The sequence below is a fragment of the Acipenser ruthenus genome, chromosome 2 (assembly GCF_902713425.1).
Source record: "Acipenser ruthenus chromosome 2, fAciRut3.2 maternal haplotype, whole genome shotgun sequence".
Lineage (NCBI taxonomy): Eukaryota > Metazoa > Chordata > Actinopteri > Acipenseriformes > Acipenseridae > Acipenser > Acipenser ruthenus.
The window spans coordinates 63,657,900-63,679,873 of record NC_081190.1 but is presented as its reverse complement, the minus strand read 5'-3'; the positions used below and the strand labels follow the sequence as shown (position 1 = coordinate 63,679,873).

The window sequence follows — 21,974 nt, the reverse complement described above, 5'->3', positions numbered from 1 at the left end:
TTGGTGACCCCAAGATGCAACCAAGTTCTGTAATTCTCCAACTGTGGCCCTTGGATTTCCCTTTACCTCCCAAACCATCTGCCTCACTGTGCGTGGGGGCAAGATACACTTGCAGCCTCTACCATGCAAGTTTACCACTGTTCCAGTGGTTTTGAACTTCTTAATTATTGCCCTAATAGTGGTAAGTGGTATATTTAGTTTTTTAGCTATTGTTTTGTACCCATTGCCTGATTTATGAAGGTCAACAACCATTTGTCTCTTTTCATTTGTGAGTTCTTTGCCTTTCCCCATGGTGATGGATGACAAATGGATTTCATATGCGTGTTTTTATACCCCAGTGAAACAGGAAGCCATGGAAGGCCACAATACAGTTCCTTAAGACTGAGATGAACTTAAAGAAGTAGAATGTTAATGCAGATTTAATTTTGTTTGATTTTATTTATAAGAATCTTTAGGGGTGCCTATAATTCTGACACCTATCTTTTTGAGAACATTTTTTATTACTTGTTAATAAAAAACTTTTTCTCTGAGCAATTGTATTAGAATAAAAGAATATGGTTTTCCCATATATTTGAGCATAAAATATAGCTCATTACCTGTGTTGTTTATTTTATACAGCCTTTTTTGCTCATCTTTATCGAGGGTGCCAATAATTTTGGAGGTGACTGTATATATCTATCTATATATGCATGTTAAACGACAGGAGCTCCCAGGGGGCGGTGCCGCCCGGGGGAGGGAGGGCTAGGTTGGCCAGGGTGTCCTCAGCTCACCGCACACCAGCGACCCCTGTGGTCTGGCTGGGCGCCTGCGGGCTTGCCTGTAAGCTGCACAGGGCTGCGTTGTCCTCAGATGCTGTAGCTCTGGGTGGTTGCATGGTGAGTCTGCAGTGTGTAAAGAAACGGTCGGACACAAAGAACATCTTTTTAAGCAGCCCAAAATAGATACCATAATGTCTACACCAACCACCAGCGCATCTTCCAAATCCTCTACACCAGTGGGTGCAGACAGGAAAATCGATACCTTCTTGAAGAAGGACTACGCTGCCTCCACTTGCAATATGAGCATCAACAATTATCAAACCCACACAGCCAAATATCAACACAAGTTATATTGCCAGGTGCTGCCTTACAGACCCCTACTCGCGAGAACGTCGAACTCGCTATGCAGCTTGCAGAAGACAGAAAAAATACTGCAAAAATCCAGCTGCAGGTGACACGTGATAGCATCGACAACAATTCTAGGGCTGTAGCAAGTGTTGTCTCTGCAAGACAAGTTCTTCAGATGAAGACATCCTCCTTAACTCCTTACACACAATCCAAGATCACTGAGTTACCATTTCAAGGAGACTTACTATTTGGCATTGACTTCAAGGATTACCTAACAGAGATGAAGGAGGCAAGGCAAGCCATTAGATCCTGCTCAACAACAGGCAGAGGCATACCCCCTAATAGGAGGTATTTTAATAGCAAAGGTTTTTCAGGCTTCAGCAAACACAATCAACCTTTGGAGTGCAGAGCAGGTTCCAAAGGGGACAAGGCTCCAGGCCATATGGATCCTTCCGTGGCTTTGCCATTCCAGTTCCAACCACCAGCAACAGGGATCATCTAGACACGACTGGACTGGACAGGTCCACAAGGGGTCTTTCTACAGGAGGAGATAAGATCCATGCTCCTTTCCCATGCCATATAACTGGTCCCCTCATCTTCACAGAGGCAGGGCCACTACTCCAGGTATTTTTTTAAAACTCAAAAAGAACGGGAAGTTAAGACCCATTTTAGACCTCAGAGGCCTGAACAAAAACGTCTTAACAGAAAAGTTCAAAATGGTATCTTTGGACACTGTCATAAAGGCAGTTCAACCCAGAAACTGGATGGTCTTTATAGACTACCAAGGATGCCTATTTTCATCTTCCCATACACAACAATTACAGGAAATACCTTCGGTTTGCCATCAAGGATGGCATGTACCAATTCAAGGTGCTTCCCTTCGGGATCTCCACAGCCCCTAGAGTGTTCACCAAGGTAATGGTAGAAGTCGCTTCACATCTACAAAACAAGGGCATCCACGTTTACCCCTACATCGACGACTGGTTGATATGAGCCCCATCCAGGGAAAAGGCATTAGAACACAGAGACACAGCCCTTCAACTGTTTCAGGACCTGGGCTTGTTAGTAAACAGGGAAAATTCCTCACTCTCCTCAGGGCCCATTTCAACATGATATCAGAAAAGGTGTATCTCTCACAGAGGAGAGAGTGACCACCATTTGAAAACTGGCGGGTTATTTCAACATGGGAGCCAGGCTATCAGCACATTGTTTTCAACAGTTCCTGGGGCACATGGCAGGGGCACATGGCATCAACATTTTTATCCTACCTGTGCCACCTATTCCATAAAGGTCTTGCACAATATCGAGCATTTTACCTGGATGGGAGGATCACCTGGTAAGTTCTCACCCCGCGGTGTCCAGATTCCTTAGTGGGGTTAACGACCTAAGGCCCCCAAGCAAACATATCCTTCCACAATGGAACCTCAGTCTAGTACTGAATAAACTCATGGGGCCACCGTTTGAACCCATGGAAACATGCAACCAAAAATTTCTCACATGAAAAACGGCATTCTTGGTAGCAATAACATCAGCAAGAAGGGTAAGTGAAATACAGGCACTGGTCATTGATGCACCCTGTTTCCAGATCTTCAGGGACAGGATTGTTTGCAGACCTAATCCTCAATTTCTGTTCCATCTAGATCAGATCATAACGCTTCCTGATTTTTTCCCAAAACCGCATAAATTAAAATCAGGCCAGACAGCACTTAATTGAGTCAGAAGAGCACTTACTTTCTACATTCCTAGAACTATCAACAAAAGACCATCAGGGCAGCTCTTTGTAGCTTTCAATTCACAAAATCAAGGTAAACCTGTCTCCAAACAGACAATCTCCAGGTGAATTACATATTGCCGAGTTTTGTTATAACCTGGACAAGAAACCGGTTCCAGGACCTGTAAAATCGCACTCAGCGAGAGGGGTAGCTAATACATGGGCACATTTAAAATCTGTCCCACTTCTAGACATTTGCAACGCGGCCACGTGGGCCTCCTCTGAGACCTTTACAAAACACTACAAAATGTGTTTAAATGTGTCTTCTTCTCAGACAACTTTTGCTCACTCTGTATTATCTGTGGCTTTGGACACTACTATGGTAGGGTTCACTCTGTGTGTGGAGTTCATCATATGAGGTAAGAAGATGAAGATTACCTGTAATATGGTTTCTTTGTAGAATGATGAACTCCAGACACCTATATCCCACCTGCCTTCCCCCTTTTCTTGGTTTCACTTTGGGTAGTTGGTTTGTAAATTTGGACATACAGTAGGTACTCCAGGATTTTTAGAGGAGGGACATTACTTGAAAAAAAAAAAATTCTATAAAGGATCTCTGGGAAAGAGATTGGCTTTTTTCCTGACCCAAGTGACATGGAGACTGGGAGATCACTCTGTGTGTGGAGTTCATCATTCTACGAAGAAATCATATTACAGGTAATCTTCGTTTTTCTTTTGAATATTCATAAACTGATTTACATTTTATCCCCATTCCTCATCCACTAAAAAATATAATATTTTCATTTTTGATCAAGCTAGTAGTTACTATGCCCAGCAATTGCCACAATAATCAGACTTTGATTGGCCAACATAATCAGGTAGTAATGTGTTTGTGAAGTGACAGAGCACCACGTTTGAATATTATTGGATCCTCTGATGTCTAAACATACTTGCTGTATCCTAGGATACAGTGTAGAGCTGCTTATTACAATAAAACAGAATTTTAATCAAAAAATATTGTGTATTTCCTAGAAAATAGTGCCAGGAAAATATTGAATAATAGACAAAAAGCGGGTATAAATCAGTAAAAACAGACATCCAATTAAAAAAAAAAAATCCTGTAATTTTTTGGTAAAATTCAGAATAAACTAGTTCTAACCATATATATATATATATATATATATATATATATATATATATATATATATATATATATATATATATATATATAATGTATAAACCACGACAGGCTGTGCCGTTCCCATGATATATACAGTACCACGCCTGGAGTGGTGATAACCACCCCAGATGTGGTATATATCATCGGAAACCGCACGGCCCGAAGTGGTTTTTACCGCTTATAACATGGCTACCTGTCATTTGTGGGAAGAAAAATAATTAAAATAATTAAAACACATTTAAATTAAGACAAAACCAGAAACTTTTATTGATTATACATTCACAGTGTAATATAGTCCCGAATTGTATTTAATTTAATTCATTGTTCGCTTATTTATTTTTTTTCAGGTGGTCTGCTGTCTTCACTCAGAAAGTTGGTGTTGTACCAGTTATGTGGAGTTTCATCCCCAAATATATTAAAGGAAATAGGTGGAATGTCACTCATTTTTGGCTGTGGTTTTGTAACTAATAACAAATAAGATGGCAGTTTGTCATGGAATTTAGAATGTAGTGGTACATAGTGATTTATTCAGTGTGAAGTGGCTCATTAGTATGCAAGCCGTGCGATACGCTATATATACGCATGGTCATGTGATGCTGTTTAACCAATCAGAGGTTGTTATTTTTTTAAATTGTAGATACACATGTTCCATGTGATGTTCCACTTAATGCAGATTAAATAAACAGTACTGAGCACACACAGTCTGACACAGGTGTGCCTTCACAACAAATGTGTACCTGTTTTACAAGTCATGGCGACAAGCCTGGCAATTCTCATTCAAATTCTTTGTGAGTTTTCTCAGGTCCTACAGTACATCTAGACATACAGTTAGTTATAATTATATTTGATGGTAGACAACTCAGACTAACATTCAAATCAATCAAATGAGAGTTCGCTAATAAAACCACTATCACAACAATTCCACAGTCTTTGGCTGTGATTGATACTATCCATTCCTACTCACATGGATATTCTTATAATAGAATTACTCATGCAAGGAATGGAATGGTTCTATGCAATGCAATGGGGGTGTCTCAGTGCTGTTTCCATTTTAACTTGTATTATACAACATTAAATGATAGACATCTCAGTGATTTTAAACTCCTTTGTGCTCAGATTTTACCAGTAGGTGGAAACTCATTATTTCCCTTTGTTGTCACCGGATGTCAGCAGATCAAACTGCAACCACAGACTGTCGCGTAATTTGATAAGACACATTAAATACCACCATAAAAAGGTACCTGATTGATATTCCACTTATATCTAGTGTGTTTTTTTAATAGACAAATGCAGGTCTGTTTTTGCATTAATTTCATATTTCGTCATCAAACATTTACATTTTTTTTATACAGTCAGCCCTCTTTATACCGCCAGGTATAAAAAATAGGCAATAAGCGAGGGTGGCGTTATAGTGAAGGTCAAAAAAAAAAAAACACACACACAACCTTCTATGTTTGTAATAAATTCAAACATTTTATTTTTTTAGTTATACAATTACAGTTACTTTTGAGGAACAGTTCATAGTTAAAATAAATAAATAAATAATAAAAAAATAGACTCATTTAGTGTCAAATCACCCAAACAACAATTCCATAAAAACATAAAAGCGTATGATTTTTTTTTTTTTTTTTTTTTTTTTTTTTAGTGTTTGTGGCACGACTGTAAGTCTGCTGAATACCATCCTCTCTCGCTGACCTGGGAATCTCTGACACTGCTCTGGCCTGGTTCTCCTCCTACCTCTCCAACTGCACCTACCAGGTAACCTGGCGTGGAGCAACCTCCACACCTCGCCCTCTCTCAACAGGAGTCCCCCAAGGGTCAGTCCTCTCCTGTTCTCTCTCTACACCCGCTCCCTGGGCCCCCTCATCGCATCCTATGGTTTCTCATACCATTTATATGCTGAATATGCTCAGATTTTCCTCTCCTTCCCCACCTCTGACTCCACCATCCCCTCCCGTATCTCTACCTGTCTGTCTGCTATCTCCTCCTGGATGCACTCACATCACCTCAAACTCAAACTCTCTAAATCTGACCTCCTGTTCTTTCCCTCCTCCCCCTCCTCTGATCTCTCTATCTCTGTTCCTCTGGAATCTACCACACTCTCTCCCTCCTCCTCAGCTAAGAACCTCGGAGTCACCCTGGACCCCTGCCTCTCTTATTCCCAGCACATCTCCACTCTGGCACGCACTTGCCGATTCTTCCTGAGCAACATACGAAGAATCCGACCTTTCCTCACCAACTACGCCACCCAGCTCCTGGTCCAGGCCCTGGTACTCTCCCGCCTAGACTACTGCAACTCCCTCCTCGCTTGGTGTTCTCTCTGCCTCGCTTCTCCCACGCAACTCCACTGCTCCGCTCACTCCACTGGCTCCCGATCACCGCTCGCATCCAGTTCAAGACTCTACTAGCCTACAGATGCCTTGACCAGACCGCACCCAGCTACCTCCAGATCATCATCTCTCCCTACACCCACACTCGACCTCTCCACTCCTCCTGCACTAGAAGACTGGCTCTACCTCCTCCACTTCCCCTGCCTCCAGAGCCCACTCCTTCTCCACCCTTGCCCCACAGTGGTGGAATGACCTTCCTACAGATGTCAGGACTGCCCAGTCCCTGACCACCTTCCGGCGCCTCCTCAAGACTCACCTCTTCAGACAGCACCTGTAGAACTCCTCTTTTTTCCCTCTGGACACTTATCACTCTTCCTTAAATGCGCTTTACTTACTCTTATCTGCCCCCTATTTTACTGCATTTAATCCTGTACTTTAGAGTACTGTAATCTGTCAAGTGTTATTTAATCTGTAGTATTTTGTATTTAATTATATCCTGATGTAACTATCACTGACACTTTTATCTGCTCCGTTACTGAATCGTATTTTGTCATACTTGTACTTGCTAGAACCAAAGTCATTGTATTTATCTTGCTCTTAATTGTATTATTACTTATACTGTGATTCTTGAAATGTATTTTTGTTTACAACTGTAAGTTGCCCTGGATAAGGGCGTCTGCTAAGAAATAAATAATAATAATAATAATAATAATAATAATAATAATAATAATAATAATAATAATAATAATAATATCCCCATTGAACGATGCCATCTATTTATTTCACAAAGCAATTTAAGCTCAGCATTCTTTTTAAGCATTTAAAAAAAACGTTGAATATGTACAGGCAAACACTTTTTTTTTTAAACAAAAAGTAAAAAAAAAAAAAAAACTATTCTGCTGTTTACAAAACTGATGCTTTAGTTTAAGTCAGCCTTCATTTGTGCAAAACTTGCATGTAAACAAACAAACCTCTTACCGTACTTTTTTTTTAACATTTACTGTGGTTTACTTATTTTAGACTGCGTCAAGCCTTTTTCAGGTTAAACAAATTGACTTGTTCCATCAAGGTAAGCCATTTGTTTTTATCAATTAGAATGTCTCCGATTGTCCTTCGATTAACAGTATATGCCTCACTTAGGCAAGAAAACATTTGCAATGTCTTGCTGACTTGCTTTTTTATTTTCAGATGCACACATGCAGATTTTTTTTCTTTTGCTCTGGTGTTAAATGTAGGGTCGACTCGCCATTTGTACTTTCTGTTTTTCTTTGGGAGCAGGACTGTTGATGACATTTGTATGAATGTTCACTTAACAATGAATTAGGAAAACGAGTCAAAGGTTAACTGCATAACTTTGTTGTTTTAATTGGCCATGATTATTTCGCTGGCGCTACAATGAGGGAAACTACAATGCTTATATTTACGTTTGCTTGGCTTGGGAAGTTGGCAGGTGGCGGACAGCGGGGTGGCGATATAAAGGGTAAAAATAGCATTGTTTTTATATTGGTGACAATTGTTCAGAGAGAATAGCTGGTGGTATGCGAGGGTGGCGTTATAAAAGGGTGCAGTATAATGCAGGACTACTGCAATAATAAATCTTTTTTTTTTTTAATAATACATCTTTTTTATCTTATATATTCAAATTTGATGGATTTACCTTTTGGGTATTATTCAATCTGATTGAAACTAGAAGTAATGAAATGAAGTGCCAGCAAATTAATCAATGTATCTCTTTAGTAAAACTATCCCTGTACTTAAGATTAGCATGTTGCATACTACACATAAAAGATAAAAAAAGTATATACAGTAAATAAATATGATATTAATGGAGAAGCTGGAAAAGGTCATATGGGTTACTTCAAGTTTAATTTTGCCATAGAGATTTTGAAAATAGAGAAATGGACTGAGAAGAGGGGAGAGGGGGCTGGGGGGTAATAAATTACAGATCATGTGACAGTCACATCAACACGCTCCTGCCCAGAGGTCATACAGTATGCCCTTTCATGTAATTTATTACACTGCAGTCATTCTCCATTTAATTACATTTAAATGTATATGTTTGCTGATATATCCTAAATTTAAGAGCTCTATCTGTTGCTTGGCTCCAGCATGGATGATATTCACCAGTAAATGCCAAGCCATCATAGAAGAAGCTTCTGATTAAAAGGAAATGGGATTTGGTTCAAACTCATTTTTAACAACATTACATCCTTTCACTTCACACATACCAAAAATGAAGATTGGGTTGCCATCTGTAATCTGAATGGTCTCTCTTCATGTTTTAAAATGTTACTGAAGATGTAGCTTATTCCACCAGTTTATATTCAGTTAGGCGATGCAGCCTCTCATTTATATTGTGTAATTGTATATATTACATAGAAATGAATAAGTGCATTTTAGTTATTCATATAAAATTCACACTATAAATTAAACAGGGTAATTACTTGAATGATAAAAAAAAAATTATGTTAAATAACTTTGTGCAAAATCTTGGTCCATATTCTAGTCAGACAAGGTTAGTTATGTTGTACTGAGAAAAAAATCAAAACAACAACAAAAAAACAAACAAACATTGAACTGTTGCATGTTTAGGCTTTAGTTCCATGTAAATGATCACAGCCAGTAGAGTCAGTGAGCAGATCCCAGACATGTTTACCTTGCTGTGTATGCAGTTTGTGCACTTCTGATCTAGTGGAGGGAGGGAGGGAGGGAGGGGGTACTGTTCAATATAGAGGGAGGAGGGATACTGTTTAGTATATTATATATATATATATATATATTAATCGGTTATGCCATGTATGTGCTTATTTTTATTGTCATGCCAATAAAGCCCATTTGAATTTGGATTTGAGAGAGAGAGAGAGAGAGAGAGAGAGAGAGAGAGAGAATCTATACTCCAATAGAAGAGCCATTTAATCTGCTGATTCCTTTAATACTGGATTAAATACATTTTTGAAACAGTATACATTCTCCTTTTTAATCTGCAGCATTTAAAATGTGCCAGCTCTATATCACCACAGTATTACAGTATTCCACATTATATCTATTTATTTATGTACTTATTTATTTACTTACATTGTTTTCCTGTTTATTAAGTAGGCCTATGCAAGAGTTAAATGGAGTTGCTTTTTAATAAATATATATATATATATATATATATATATATATATATATATATATATATATATATATATATATATATATATATAATATCAGAGAGTGACAAAGAGTTCATTAAACTAATTCGACCCATCGATTTCTGCAAGAGCTATTATGTATTACTGTAATATTCGTATTTCTGTATACATTTTAACGGTGTCTCCTGTAACCTACTGTATAAAGTATACTAATTATGAAACGGGTTTGTATCAATGTAATACCTGCTGTTTCACTCTTAATGAATGACAGTGATATAATCACCTGATACAGTACAGTTTCCAAATATGGACCAGTGTTTGCGCACCCCATTCAATAATACATGTTCTCGCGTATTTTGCAAGCGTAATTTGAAATTATGCTGCTGGTGTGCTCAGTCGTATTTCTTGAACGTTGCGTTCATTTATTTGATCAGCAAAGAAATTAACTTTTTATTTTCAAAAATTGCAAATACTGTACCACACAACACACGATTAAACTTCAACGGCGAAATCCATGTTGATTTAACACAGGTTGACTTGCGAAATGTTCAATGGAAAATAAACGTTGAAAAATGACACAAAGTTTGCTTGCAATATTAAGTGCAAGCTATTCACCCCATGGCAATAGTTTTGACATGCAAATAATGCAATGACCGGACATAATGTGTAGTTTTTAAAGCATTGGAAATCAATGCATACCACGTAAATACGTTACGGATAGAAGGAAACCCCACCAAAAAAAAAACACATTATAGTATGTATGCACAGACCACAGCATAGCTGTTTTTGTAGAATCTTAAACTATTACCTATGTATCACATAATTGTTGTTGCTTACCTGAGCAGAACTGCTGCTTCCCACACAAAGAGTCCACAAAGGCGCACACAATACGTGTTTTTCTGAGTCATTTTCAACAGTTCAGTTGTGAACACATTATTATAAACAAAATGGAAAAAACGCCAGTAGTTCCAGGCGCCTTGGCTTCAGCACCACGGATAGCACCGGAACTCTCTTTTGCTATTCTATTCCTAGTCCAAAAGAGGCACACAAACTGTTTATGTAAAAATCTGAAATATCAGTTTGTTGAGCTCCATATCATCTTAAAAGATTACAATTTAGAGCCCCGTTCAGCAGACAGAAAACAAAAACGACCTGCATTGCAATGCAAGCAGCGGGATGGAAAAAAAAAACACGTTGGAGCAGCAGCGCTTCTTCTTGACACATTCACCTCAACATTCCTGAGACTTGTGGACAAATTGTAAACCCGCCCACAACATAACTCATGACTGACATAAAATCCCACCACTGGTGCAAAAACAGAAACGTGAAAACTCGTTCTGCACAGAGAAAGCATGACAAGAAGAGTTTCTTTTGTGTCTGAATACTCTAAGAACATGGACACTTAAATTGTGAGTCATCCCAAGTTTTCAGTCCAAATAAATTGTATATTGCATATTTCTAAATGTAGTATTACCATAGATAGTTTAGATTGATGAACTTGCGTTTAAAAAAATGTGTTATGCCCATCAGTGAGAATTATACATTCAGCCTCTCAGAAAGGCAATGACCTTAAATGAAGGATTTCTATAGGTCTGCAAATGTTTATTTTAGCAGCAACAACTCATTCTTTAAAGGCTATAAGAGATCACATAGGAACAGTGTCGTATATCCTTGCTATCCAAGAATTAACCCTTTCATGGTGAAGGCATTGAAGCGATGGATTCAAACAGACCTTTGGGACAAACTGAAAGACCAATATAGTCCATTTCATTTAGCATTTGTATTCTCCAGGGAATAACTGGAGAGCTGAGTGTTGCACATACAAAGGGACTGGTGAAATAAGGTCACAGGGAGACTTTATGTTTGATGTTCACTCACTTTAAAAAAGGCACAGAGAAGTTTATTGTTTTGCACGTTTGAAAAGTGACAGAAACCTATGGACTATACCTGTTACAGAGCTTTTATAACCTCTTTACTAATCACGTCTTCTATGTTAATTTCCAATTAAATGCTTAGCATGTTGTGTTGAGCCTGTTGCTATTCAGAATAAACCCCTTTTCAGAATCTTTAACTCTGTATATATGCTTAAGTATTGTAGATTCTGATTACATCTTTTGATCTGAAATGCAACCTATTACTCTTTTCCATTTTTAATTATTTAGATGCTTTATCTCAACATATGGTTCTGTACATGTTGTGGTTATTCTATACTGTAGCTTTTTCTAACTGAAACAATATTTTTCTCATGCTACATTTTTTAATGAACCATGGGCATTGTCTGTTTTATGTAGTATGTAGAATGTGCCTCCATTGACAGTGAGTGTGAATGGAAATCACAATATTTTGAAATTGCTGCTTGCAAGAGATAATGCTCGTTTACAAGCTCAATTCAATTCCCTTTGCAATATCCCCATTCCTTTTCTGATGATAAGAATCCATTTGCTTTTTTCATTTTACCGAATTGATTTTCCTGTTTTATGGGTGATTTGTGTCAGAGCAATTAGAATACTTGATAGCCTGAGTTTTACAATGTCATTTAACAAGAACAAACCATTTCACTTTAAAATATAAACATTTAAAAAAAATAAGTGGTCATTTGTTTTACAAACTGAAGAGTACTGACAGGGAACCTTCTGTGATTGTATGTGTGAATTATTGATGTCAAGTGGCAGTATTTACATATTACTAGTCAAATGGCATCAGTATGTGACCTAAAACACAGAAGTGAACACCTGACCCAAATGGATATACATTTTTTTTTATATCTTGTTTCTACATTCAGCAAATTATACTTCTCTTTAGCTGACCCATTTTGACAGCTTCTTGAGTTAAATTAATTACATTTTGTTGAAAAATAACCTTAATAACTTAATAACCTTAATAACCTCCAACTGCTTTGATTTTTTAAAGAATGGATTACATGCTGCTATCTAATTTATCTAAGTGTATACATTTAATTTTAAAAAAAACCTTAAGTGTGTGTATTCATTTCTCTGTGTATCTACAAGAGAATTCATGCATGACAAAAGTCTATAGTATTAAAAGACAAATGAGTCAATTATAGTTCTTCTTCATGACTTGATATCAATATTCTTGTTTACTGTATACAACCTCCCAGTTTATTAAAGAAGTGTTGGTCCTGTGGAAAGACAAGGTTCAGTAACTGATCTATTCATCAAATGCCAAGCTAGGCCCAGATGATTACATAACTGCTGCTGTTTGATTTCTATTCCAAAACACTGTGTTTACAAGTCCCCAAAACTGCCATTCATTTTAATCAGTATTCTTTCCACATGCTGAGAGTTAATTGGTAGAAGCTTTTGACTTCACAATGACTGATTCAAGGCTGAGACTTAAAAAGAACAGTGGTTTCCACTCAGCAGCAAGTGATATTACTTCCATAGTAAATCATTTAAAGTGTTTATTGCCCCTTTTAACATTGAACCATTCCTATTATCTTGTACACTGTTGTTGTGCTGTATATGGAGAAATGGCTCTACATGTATAGGTATTTATAAACTACATTTTATAAGTTTAAGAAGGCTGTTAACCAATAAGACCATGTTTAAAAGAATATGAACTTGGTGTTATTGTTTCCTGGTAAAGTTATCAATATAACAAAAACAAAGCAAGAACACAGTTTTACAGCTATAAAAAAAATTGCATTTGAAGAAACTGGGCTTCCTACAGGATCTGCTTTCTGATAACGTAGAGAGAAAAAGGAAAAGACTAACCTATTGGAAGATGTAGAAGACAGAAACCAAGGAATTCTATTAGAGTGTGACATTGCTTACAGTTGTGTAACTCATTTTAGATATATTAACTATATAGTGGGTATTAGTTGAGGAACAGTTACTTTTACTAAATTAACATAAATCCAATCATATCTGTGTACTAAGAACTGAAACAATCCAATGGCCTTCAACAACAACTTTTACTGTGGTATGCTTATGATAGCTACACATATTGTAAAATCAAACAAGACTGCAACTTTTAAGAGAATTGAAGGTCAGTTTTATAGCAATGGTTGCACAAGGGCATCTACAAGGGTTTATGAGTCACAGAATTGTACCACAGCCATAAGTGAGATTTTTTACATGCCATGGTATGAAGCTATAGACATATTACATTTCCTAACAATCTGTTACCACATCACTGTGAAAGATTGTATCCAAAAATCCACAGTTTTACCATTTCTGCCATGGTGTGGTTGGCTAATGGGTCTACTAGGGTTTCTTTGAAGGTAATATATGTATCATAGTTATATTTTTAGAACTATCAGTACCTTGTAGTTTAAATATTTAAATCTGCATCTGGATCCAGCATGGTACAGTACTGTACAGCTATGGCCAAATGTTTTGCATCATCCTATAGAATTAACTAATTTTGCTTCATAAAGTCGAATGCAACTTGCTGAATAATGTTAGATTAACATATTGAATTACTACATATGACTTTCTAGTTTCCCATATATGTAACGAAAAACTGACAAAAATATAAAAAAAGTGACATTTCGAGATCTAACATCAAATACTGTACTACTATTATGGCTTCCGGTACACTTTTGTGATATCACTTTATAGTTTCTTTGATTACATGATGTTAAATAAAAGATATAAATGATGTTCATGCATTTTTTTAAAATTATGTCTCACTCCTACAATTCTAGGTAATGCAAAACCTTTGGCCATAGCTGTACTGTCTCTCTTCAGAATCAGCCAGAAACATAGTTGAGGTGTGTTTGCCTTAGCATGTGGTTCTGTTCTTACTATCGTTGAGTGCATTCCATTACAAATGCTAAAAGGAACTAAATAAATTCAACAAAAAATGTTTCAACTAGAAGTAATTCTATTTTCTTCAATATATAGGTACTAGCAGTATGATTTGTCCTCTTAATTGAAAACATATGGAAGACTTTCCTAAAGATGTTTCAATGCTTTAGACAAAAGAAAAGGTAAAAAAAACTGTATATTTAGCGTACAGTGACTGACAATGATGTCCCAGATGGCTACATCAAATACTGGCTGCCGAATTATTGTATTGATTCTGTTTTTGCATCTCCTTCATGCGTTATACTTGCAGTAAACAAATCTTTAGAGATCAGATCAACAAAACAAGTCTATTAAATAAAACACCCCTAGACGAAACAACTAGATGAAGAGACATGCAATGATTACAGATTTTACTGTTCTGAGCTATCGATTTCCTATCATACAAAAATACAGCCCAATAAAGACAGAAGGAACTGTATTAGTCAGGCATATAGACAAATACTGGTAAATGCATTTCCTTCAAATTATCCCTTGGTGCAGTGTAAATAGCTTTGATATAAACTATTAAAATGAAGCTATTCATTTCAATCCAATGTATTTTTTGATATGTGCGTGTCTGATTTACTCTTACAGCTAAAAAAAAAAAAAAGTTTAAAATCCTAATTTTCTGAAATACCAAATAACTTGCACCAAATAATGATCCCACAAATTAACTCAGTTCATTATTAAATACTGGTATGTATTGAATTAATGTACAGTTTTATTCGGATTGATGTGTGATTCCAGATTTGGATGTTTCTGGCCTATTTCATAATCAAGATAAATAGGCAGTACTTGTGTATACAGCAATGTGGAGTAGTGGTTAGGACTCTGGACTCTTGACCGGAGGGTCATGGGTTCAATCCCAGGTGGGGGACACTGCTGCTGTACCCTTGAGCAAGGTATTTTACCTAGATTGCTCCAGTAAAAACCCAACTGTATAAATGGGTAAATTGTATGTAAAATTAATTTGTAAAAAATAATGTCATTGTATGTAAAAAATAATGTGATATCTTGTAACAATTGTAAGTCGCCCTGCTAAGAAATAAATAATAATAATAATACGTGGCAAAACATCAACACAACATTATTGCATTTTATTAGTGCCACCTATTTTATTCAATTGTATACAAGGAGAAGGTTGACTGCTGTCACATTTTACACAAATGTCCTGGAGCTTTAGTGGTGTCAATATCCTGCCTCCTAAGATTTAAAACTTTTTCTGTGATCGTTGGCATGAGTAACTTATTTTACTAAAGGCATTCTGAGGCTGACTGACTATCATCGCTCAGGTTTAATCCTTGCAAATTTCAGAATCACTGAGGAACATTAGGTAAAAATAACACCAACAATATAACCTCTACAGTAGATGGGAAAAAATGTCTTCATTTTCTTCATTCTTTTTTCCTTTTAGCACATGTATACATAGCAATTTTATAATGAAATAACCTGGCTTACAAGTAAATGCATGCCATATTTTTATTTGGGCAGATGCATAGTAGTTAAAGATGCAGTATCATAATTTAACCTTTATAGTGTTGTGCATGCATTATTTTTTCAATTATAAGAGACCCATCTCATATTGTCATACCGGGTCACCTGAGCGAATCCTTTGTGTATTTTCAATTTGGGTCCTAGAAATAAAATTCCAGGTATCAGAAAATCTACTTAAAATAACACTGACTTGTTTTCAAAAGACTAGGAATCAAAATGTACTTGCTCACCCCAATAGAAGTAACATATAATTCAAATACTGCCACCTTGTCAGAAGAGGAGACCAAAACTCAGGTTAGCTTTTTTTCTCAAATAATTAGTAACAATCTAAGTTCTGAGAATCATGTTTGTGATAAAGATTTGCAAATAATTTCTTAAAAGAGATGTGATTTCAAGACCCGTGGTCCTGACCACAGATGAGAATAAAAGGATATCTATAGATAAAATAAAATATAAAAGATAATGTCTTGAATCTTGTCTACACATACTCTTGAGAACAAATATTATAAAGCAGTCATTTTAATACACTTGACCAGGATACTAACACCTACTTTATATTACATATATACATGTTTAGATTGGTATGCCTATTATAAATCCTATAAAATGCAGATCCAGAATAAAACATTGCCACACTCTAATTAGATCATTACATTGGCTGAAATAAAGATCAATTTAGTATTCATATACTATCTGCTTGGATTTTGAGTGCCTCTTGCTTTCTCTGTGTATTATGTATCAATCTTTTAAATAATGTATTTCTGACATCACAAACAAAAATAACATGAATTAGCGGTCCAAATAGTTTGGTGTTTTTTATTCTTTTTTTAACAGTTTCCATTTAGAAACATTGATCCTACATATTTTATGCTACAGTATGACATCACCTAGAATTCATCCATTACTATTAAACACTAAATACTTCTATATTTAGAGGAATAATGTTTCGAAATTAAAGTATTCTAATCAAAATGTTTGTCATTGAATTTATTAAGTGTCTTTTAGTTTTTTTTATACATCACCTAGAACTCCCCTTGACTGCTTCAATATATTGCAACACGCATGCCTCTCTAAATAGGTACTGTAGTACAATGTTCTGTATTTGAGTAATAATAGGGCCTCATTTATGAAAGGGCACTAAATGTGGAGTTACCATGCACGTGAAGTAGTGCGCCTACCGTGTGTGATAAATCTAAATTTACTGCCCCATTTACTAACAGAGAACACATTAATTTGCATGCACAGTATTTGGATCATTTACATACCATACCGTGCACACTACATGTATTGTGAGTAATAATTTAATGTGCATGATAATGTCAGAGATAATATGACCACCGTGATATCAGAAGTCCCAGCAGTCCAGACGTATCTTTTGGTCAGTAGCTTATTGTGAAGGTGGAGGTGGCTTACATTGACCGAAAATGAGCGATCAACAGACACAGCACTCAGCAGGGGACAGGCAGAGGCAACTTTAGCAGTGCATGTTGTATTATACATATGAGTAGCTACAGCTTTTAATGGCAGGGAGCGTGTGAATCCAACTAAACATAGATGTGCAGTTAAAGCAGTGAAAACTGCTATTTTTATTTGATTCTTATTTGTGTTGATGGATCTTTTTTGCACTCTTTTCTTATCTCTTCCTCTCTAATTCTCTCTTACTATACTCCCAACTCAACTTTCCTCAATTGGCGCGAAGCACTCCTTTTGATGGACGCTGACTCCGCCCACTAATCACCCATTGGCCCCTCGGTATCCCCTCGCATTCACACACAGACACACACATAAACTGACAGACAGGCAGGCTGCTCATGGAAAGAGGAAGAGCGACACAACAGCATACAAACATCACACCAACACAGCAAATTCCCAACCCCATGAGAGGGGTAGTGTGTGCTCTAGTGCTCGTGGTGAATACAGTTCTTTAGTGAAAACAAAAGTGCAGTGTTGTTGATCCAGGTTTAGTGCTGGCCTTTGGTGACAGCTCCGGATCGTGTTAGCCGTCCAAATAATTACAAACAATATTATTAACGACAAACAAAAACAAACAAAACACTCACGTTTCAAAGCACAGGTTCTCCTTCTGGTCATTTAATGTAACCATTCACAAAGGAACAGATCACATCACTACGACCCCTTCTTATAACATCACCCATAACCCCTTGGTCAATGAGCGCATTCGCTCCTCCAATCCGTGGATGCCACGCCGTTTTCCGTCTGGGTCATTGGTTTCGTGTACCGTAGCTCTGCCCCCTTTCTAGATGGCTGACTTCCACCTAAACCTGGGAATAAACTGTCGTGCCATTTAGTCCAGGGTACTCTGTTCCCTTTACATGGCGCCCTCGCAGGTTGGGAAGGAAATCTGACACCAAGAATCATTCGATCTCTGTCACAAGGGTGAATGAAGCACAACGTAAATTACGAGTTGCGCATGCAGCACTACCCTGTGTGAGCCTTCATTCTGCAGCTAGATGCTCTTGAACCCCGTCGCCAGTCCATTATTAAGTCCATATTTTTGCCAGTCACTTGTGTTGTGGCTGCCCCCCTGTTACAATATGAATAAAGGTAGTAAGAAATGTATCAGAACCCTGGAAGTCTCGCTTGCTCCCACAACAAACACATACAAAAAGATCTTTACGTACTTAATTGCAACTGGCAGAATAAATAACACATATTATTGCTGTATGTGCGAACCTCTCTGTATAATCCTGCATAAAAAGGAAAGCAAGAAATCGACTATTACTTATTCATTTCATATACTATAGCTGCTACTTTTTTTTGTAAATTGCAGGTTATTAAATAGGTTGCAGTTAAATCTGAATTACATGATTTAAAATAAATAGTTAAAATGTAGTATATTTTATTTTAAGTGTATACCATTTCATGTGTAAGCATAACTACAATCAATTATCTGTCATTTCTGGACTTTATCCTTTCAAACACATTTTCATAACCAAGTAATTCAGCAAGATGTATTTATTTCGCGTTAGTGAATCAGTGAATCAAACAAACAAATCTGTTGAATTGATTAACTAAACTGAATGAATCAAATTAATCAAGTCAGTAAACAGAATCAAACTGCACATCACTAGTCCTCAGACCAGAAAAAGGTTTAAATAGCATGCCTATCAGTGATGAAAGCCTGATCTTCATACGCACTAATAAATGATCACTTTAAGGCATGCACTAAAATTATCGCCCTTTAGTAAATACGATGTGAATGAAGCTCATCTCATTGTTCAGAGTGGGGTGTCTCATTTAAATACATTATCATGCAGTACCATACAAATCACATATTCATTCTGATTACCATAGTATGCCACAATAAAATTAGTGTGCACCATAATATGCCCACTATTTCGCACGATAATTAATAAAATTGAAATAGTAAATATGGAAATCATTAATCATGTGTTTTTTTTTTAATATGTAACATAATGTACATATTTCTTATTTCTTATAAACTATTCTGGTCACATTGTCATCAATGAACATGTTACCTTCATTCTTCTATAGTCTATTTTCATTAAAATGTGTCTTTTTTTCCCCAGAGACTTTTACTGACGGTTTTCATTAAAACTCTATAGTTCATTAGTTGAAATACCTCTGAGATGTTATGGGTAATATCATTAGTATCCTTTCTTCATAGCTCGCTTCACTTCATTTTCTTATAGCTGCATCTAGACAAGTGCCCTCCAGTTTTTCATAATGCATTCGAGTAAATTTGGTCAAAACTATAGAAATAGATTAACTGAAATATTGTTATTTTTTTATATCGCTGAAATTTATGGGTTCCTGTGGCAAGATGGCTTTGTGGGACCAGGAAATGAAGGACACAGAATGGTGAGTGAAGGCGCCGCTGCACAGATTTGAATGGTAAATAAAAGGTTTAAATGAAACAGAAACACTTTACAAAAAAAAAAACAGCACGATGGCCAAAATAAACGGACAAAACACACATGGAACAAACAAGTATCGTGCTGGTGTAAAACAGTCTGCACATGAAGTGATTGTGCAATCCCCGTGCCCATATACCAACATACATTTTATTATTACTATTTGTTTATTTAGCAGACGCTTTATCCAAGGCAACTTACAGGTGCCCACTTGAAGACCCCAGAGATGTACCCTACTTCACTCAATCCAGACGGTTGTCATGCTGATGCGCTGGGGAGACCGCACTGTGGTTGATCCCCGGAGCCAGCATCGCAGCCGTTGTGTGTGCTGATGCGCTAGGGAGGCAAATAAGCTGATCCCTGGAGCCAGCATTACACTTCAGCCATCAACACCAGACAGAAGGATATCTACATCATCATATGGAAGGAAACGTAAATGGATAGAGACACAGATGGATCACATTAGTTTACTGTAAAGCTATGTCTTAGTTGGTGCTTATCTTGGCGAGAGCCGGGTTCAAATCAGCATGAAGTTTTAACATCTACTCTCGTGTAATGGAAATCAGAAAGTAGGATGTGTGAACTATGCATCAGCTGCAGAGTGTAGTGTCGGAGTGGGTCATAATATCATTATGTGTATGAAATTTACAGAATTTGAATATACAGAGGGGATCCTAAACCATTCTCTGTGTCTACTTGGTTTCTGATCACAAACTCCCCCACTGACAAAGAATGCTTTTAAAAAGAGAAACTAAATACTGGACAAGTTGTCTTTATTCACCAGCACTGAATAAATCCTGTGGCACTGGCGGTGTCTTTCAAAAGGTAAAACAAGATGGTTTTGAGTGCCTTGACACTACTGAGAGAGAACAGAACACCACATAAATACAGCTGACACGAGGTGAAACAGTGGACCAACTGAGAACAATGAGCCGTCTTGGAACGAGAACAATCAATGGAAAACACCCCACGTGGACTTGGGCACAGCCCAAAATAAACAAACTATCCAATCACTGGGGTGAAGAAAGAATTACAAAAACACAGGCACAACATTCAAACAGGGCTCCCGGCACGAAACCCAAGGCTCTTGACACATAAACAAGTCTCTGAACTTTGACAATCTGAAGACCCAGCCTGCGACTGGCTTGAACAGAGATACCGTTTTCAGAAAAAGTTGGATGAACATTTGAAGTCAACAAAGATTGACATATATTCAGTCTTTTATTAAGCTAGCAGTGCCGGAGTTTGCGGTGGAATATCCCAGACATAACCGGACGAAGAGTGCACAGATTAGTGGAGGATTTGCTGTTTCAGTGGAATACCTAAATATTTAATGACTTGTTTTCAGTCTAAAAAAACACCTGCTTGATGAGATGGGACGGGAACAAGTGCTCATGAGCAATATTTACATTAGGTCACTGAACCTCAATCCCCAGGTTTACAGATATCAGGAGAATATTGGGTTCTATTGATCTTCTGGGAAGGCCCTTACAGTTGTCATTTAGTGGAATGTGGTTTCTCAGAAGCACTCAGATTATAATTGTTGATAAAGGTTAAAGTAATATTACAACAATAAATAACATGTTCTAATAATAATGATAATAATAATAATATTATTATAAAGTACACTGTCTGAATATATATATATATATATATATATATATATATATATATATATATATATATATATATATATATATAGTACAGTCCCCCATTTTATTATTATTAAGAATTTGTCTTTACTTCATCCTTAATAATAATAGTTATTATAATAAGTAATTTTCTCAAAGAATAGTATATAATACTTTTAAACAACATACCCATGTGTCTTAATACCATCCAAACATGCAGAGTGTAGTATTCATTCTTCAACTTCAACAAACTCTGTAACACAGAATGCCGAAAATCAATCCATTGATCCACAGTTCACATTTAAATATAACAGGGTCTGTATTGTGAGACATTCAACCAGGGCCAGATTAACAAACTACTGTGGTTTCTGTAAAGTAGATGCCTAGTGCTTCGTACCAATCTCTTCTTATTGTTTTGTTTTTAAAACATGTCATTTGTCTTTGTGTATACCGTATTTCACCTTGTTAAAGGAAAGAAGTGTCACTTTCTGTAAGGCAATCTAGTGCATTCACATCAGAAAGTATAGGCTCAGTCCAGAAATAAATACTAGGCCTGAAAAACAATATCAATCATGTTGTGCTCATACACAGTCTACATACATTATACAATATTTCTTACTCCTAAAAACAGAAGTGACTCAACAGTTTGTACAGATTAGTAGAGAATAACAATTGGCA

General features: G+C 36.7%; 1 protein-coding gene across 1 annotated transcript in view; it reads right to left on the bottom strand.

The window, feature by feature from the left end:
* Positions 1–10,684, bottom strand: part of glra3 (glycine receptor, alpha 3) — a 70,753-nt gene extending 60,069 nt beyond the window's left edge. The window contains exon 1 of the mRNA XM_034013467.3: positions 10,302–10,684. Coding sequence (XP_033869358.3) covers positions 10,302–10,372 — 71 coding nt within the window. The 5' untranslated portion in view covers positions 10,373–10,684. The remainder of the gene's footprint in view (positions 1–10,301) is intronic.
* Positions 10,685–21,974: the final 11,290 nt, after the last annotated feature.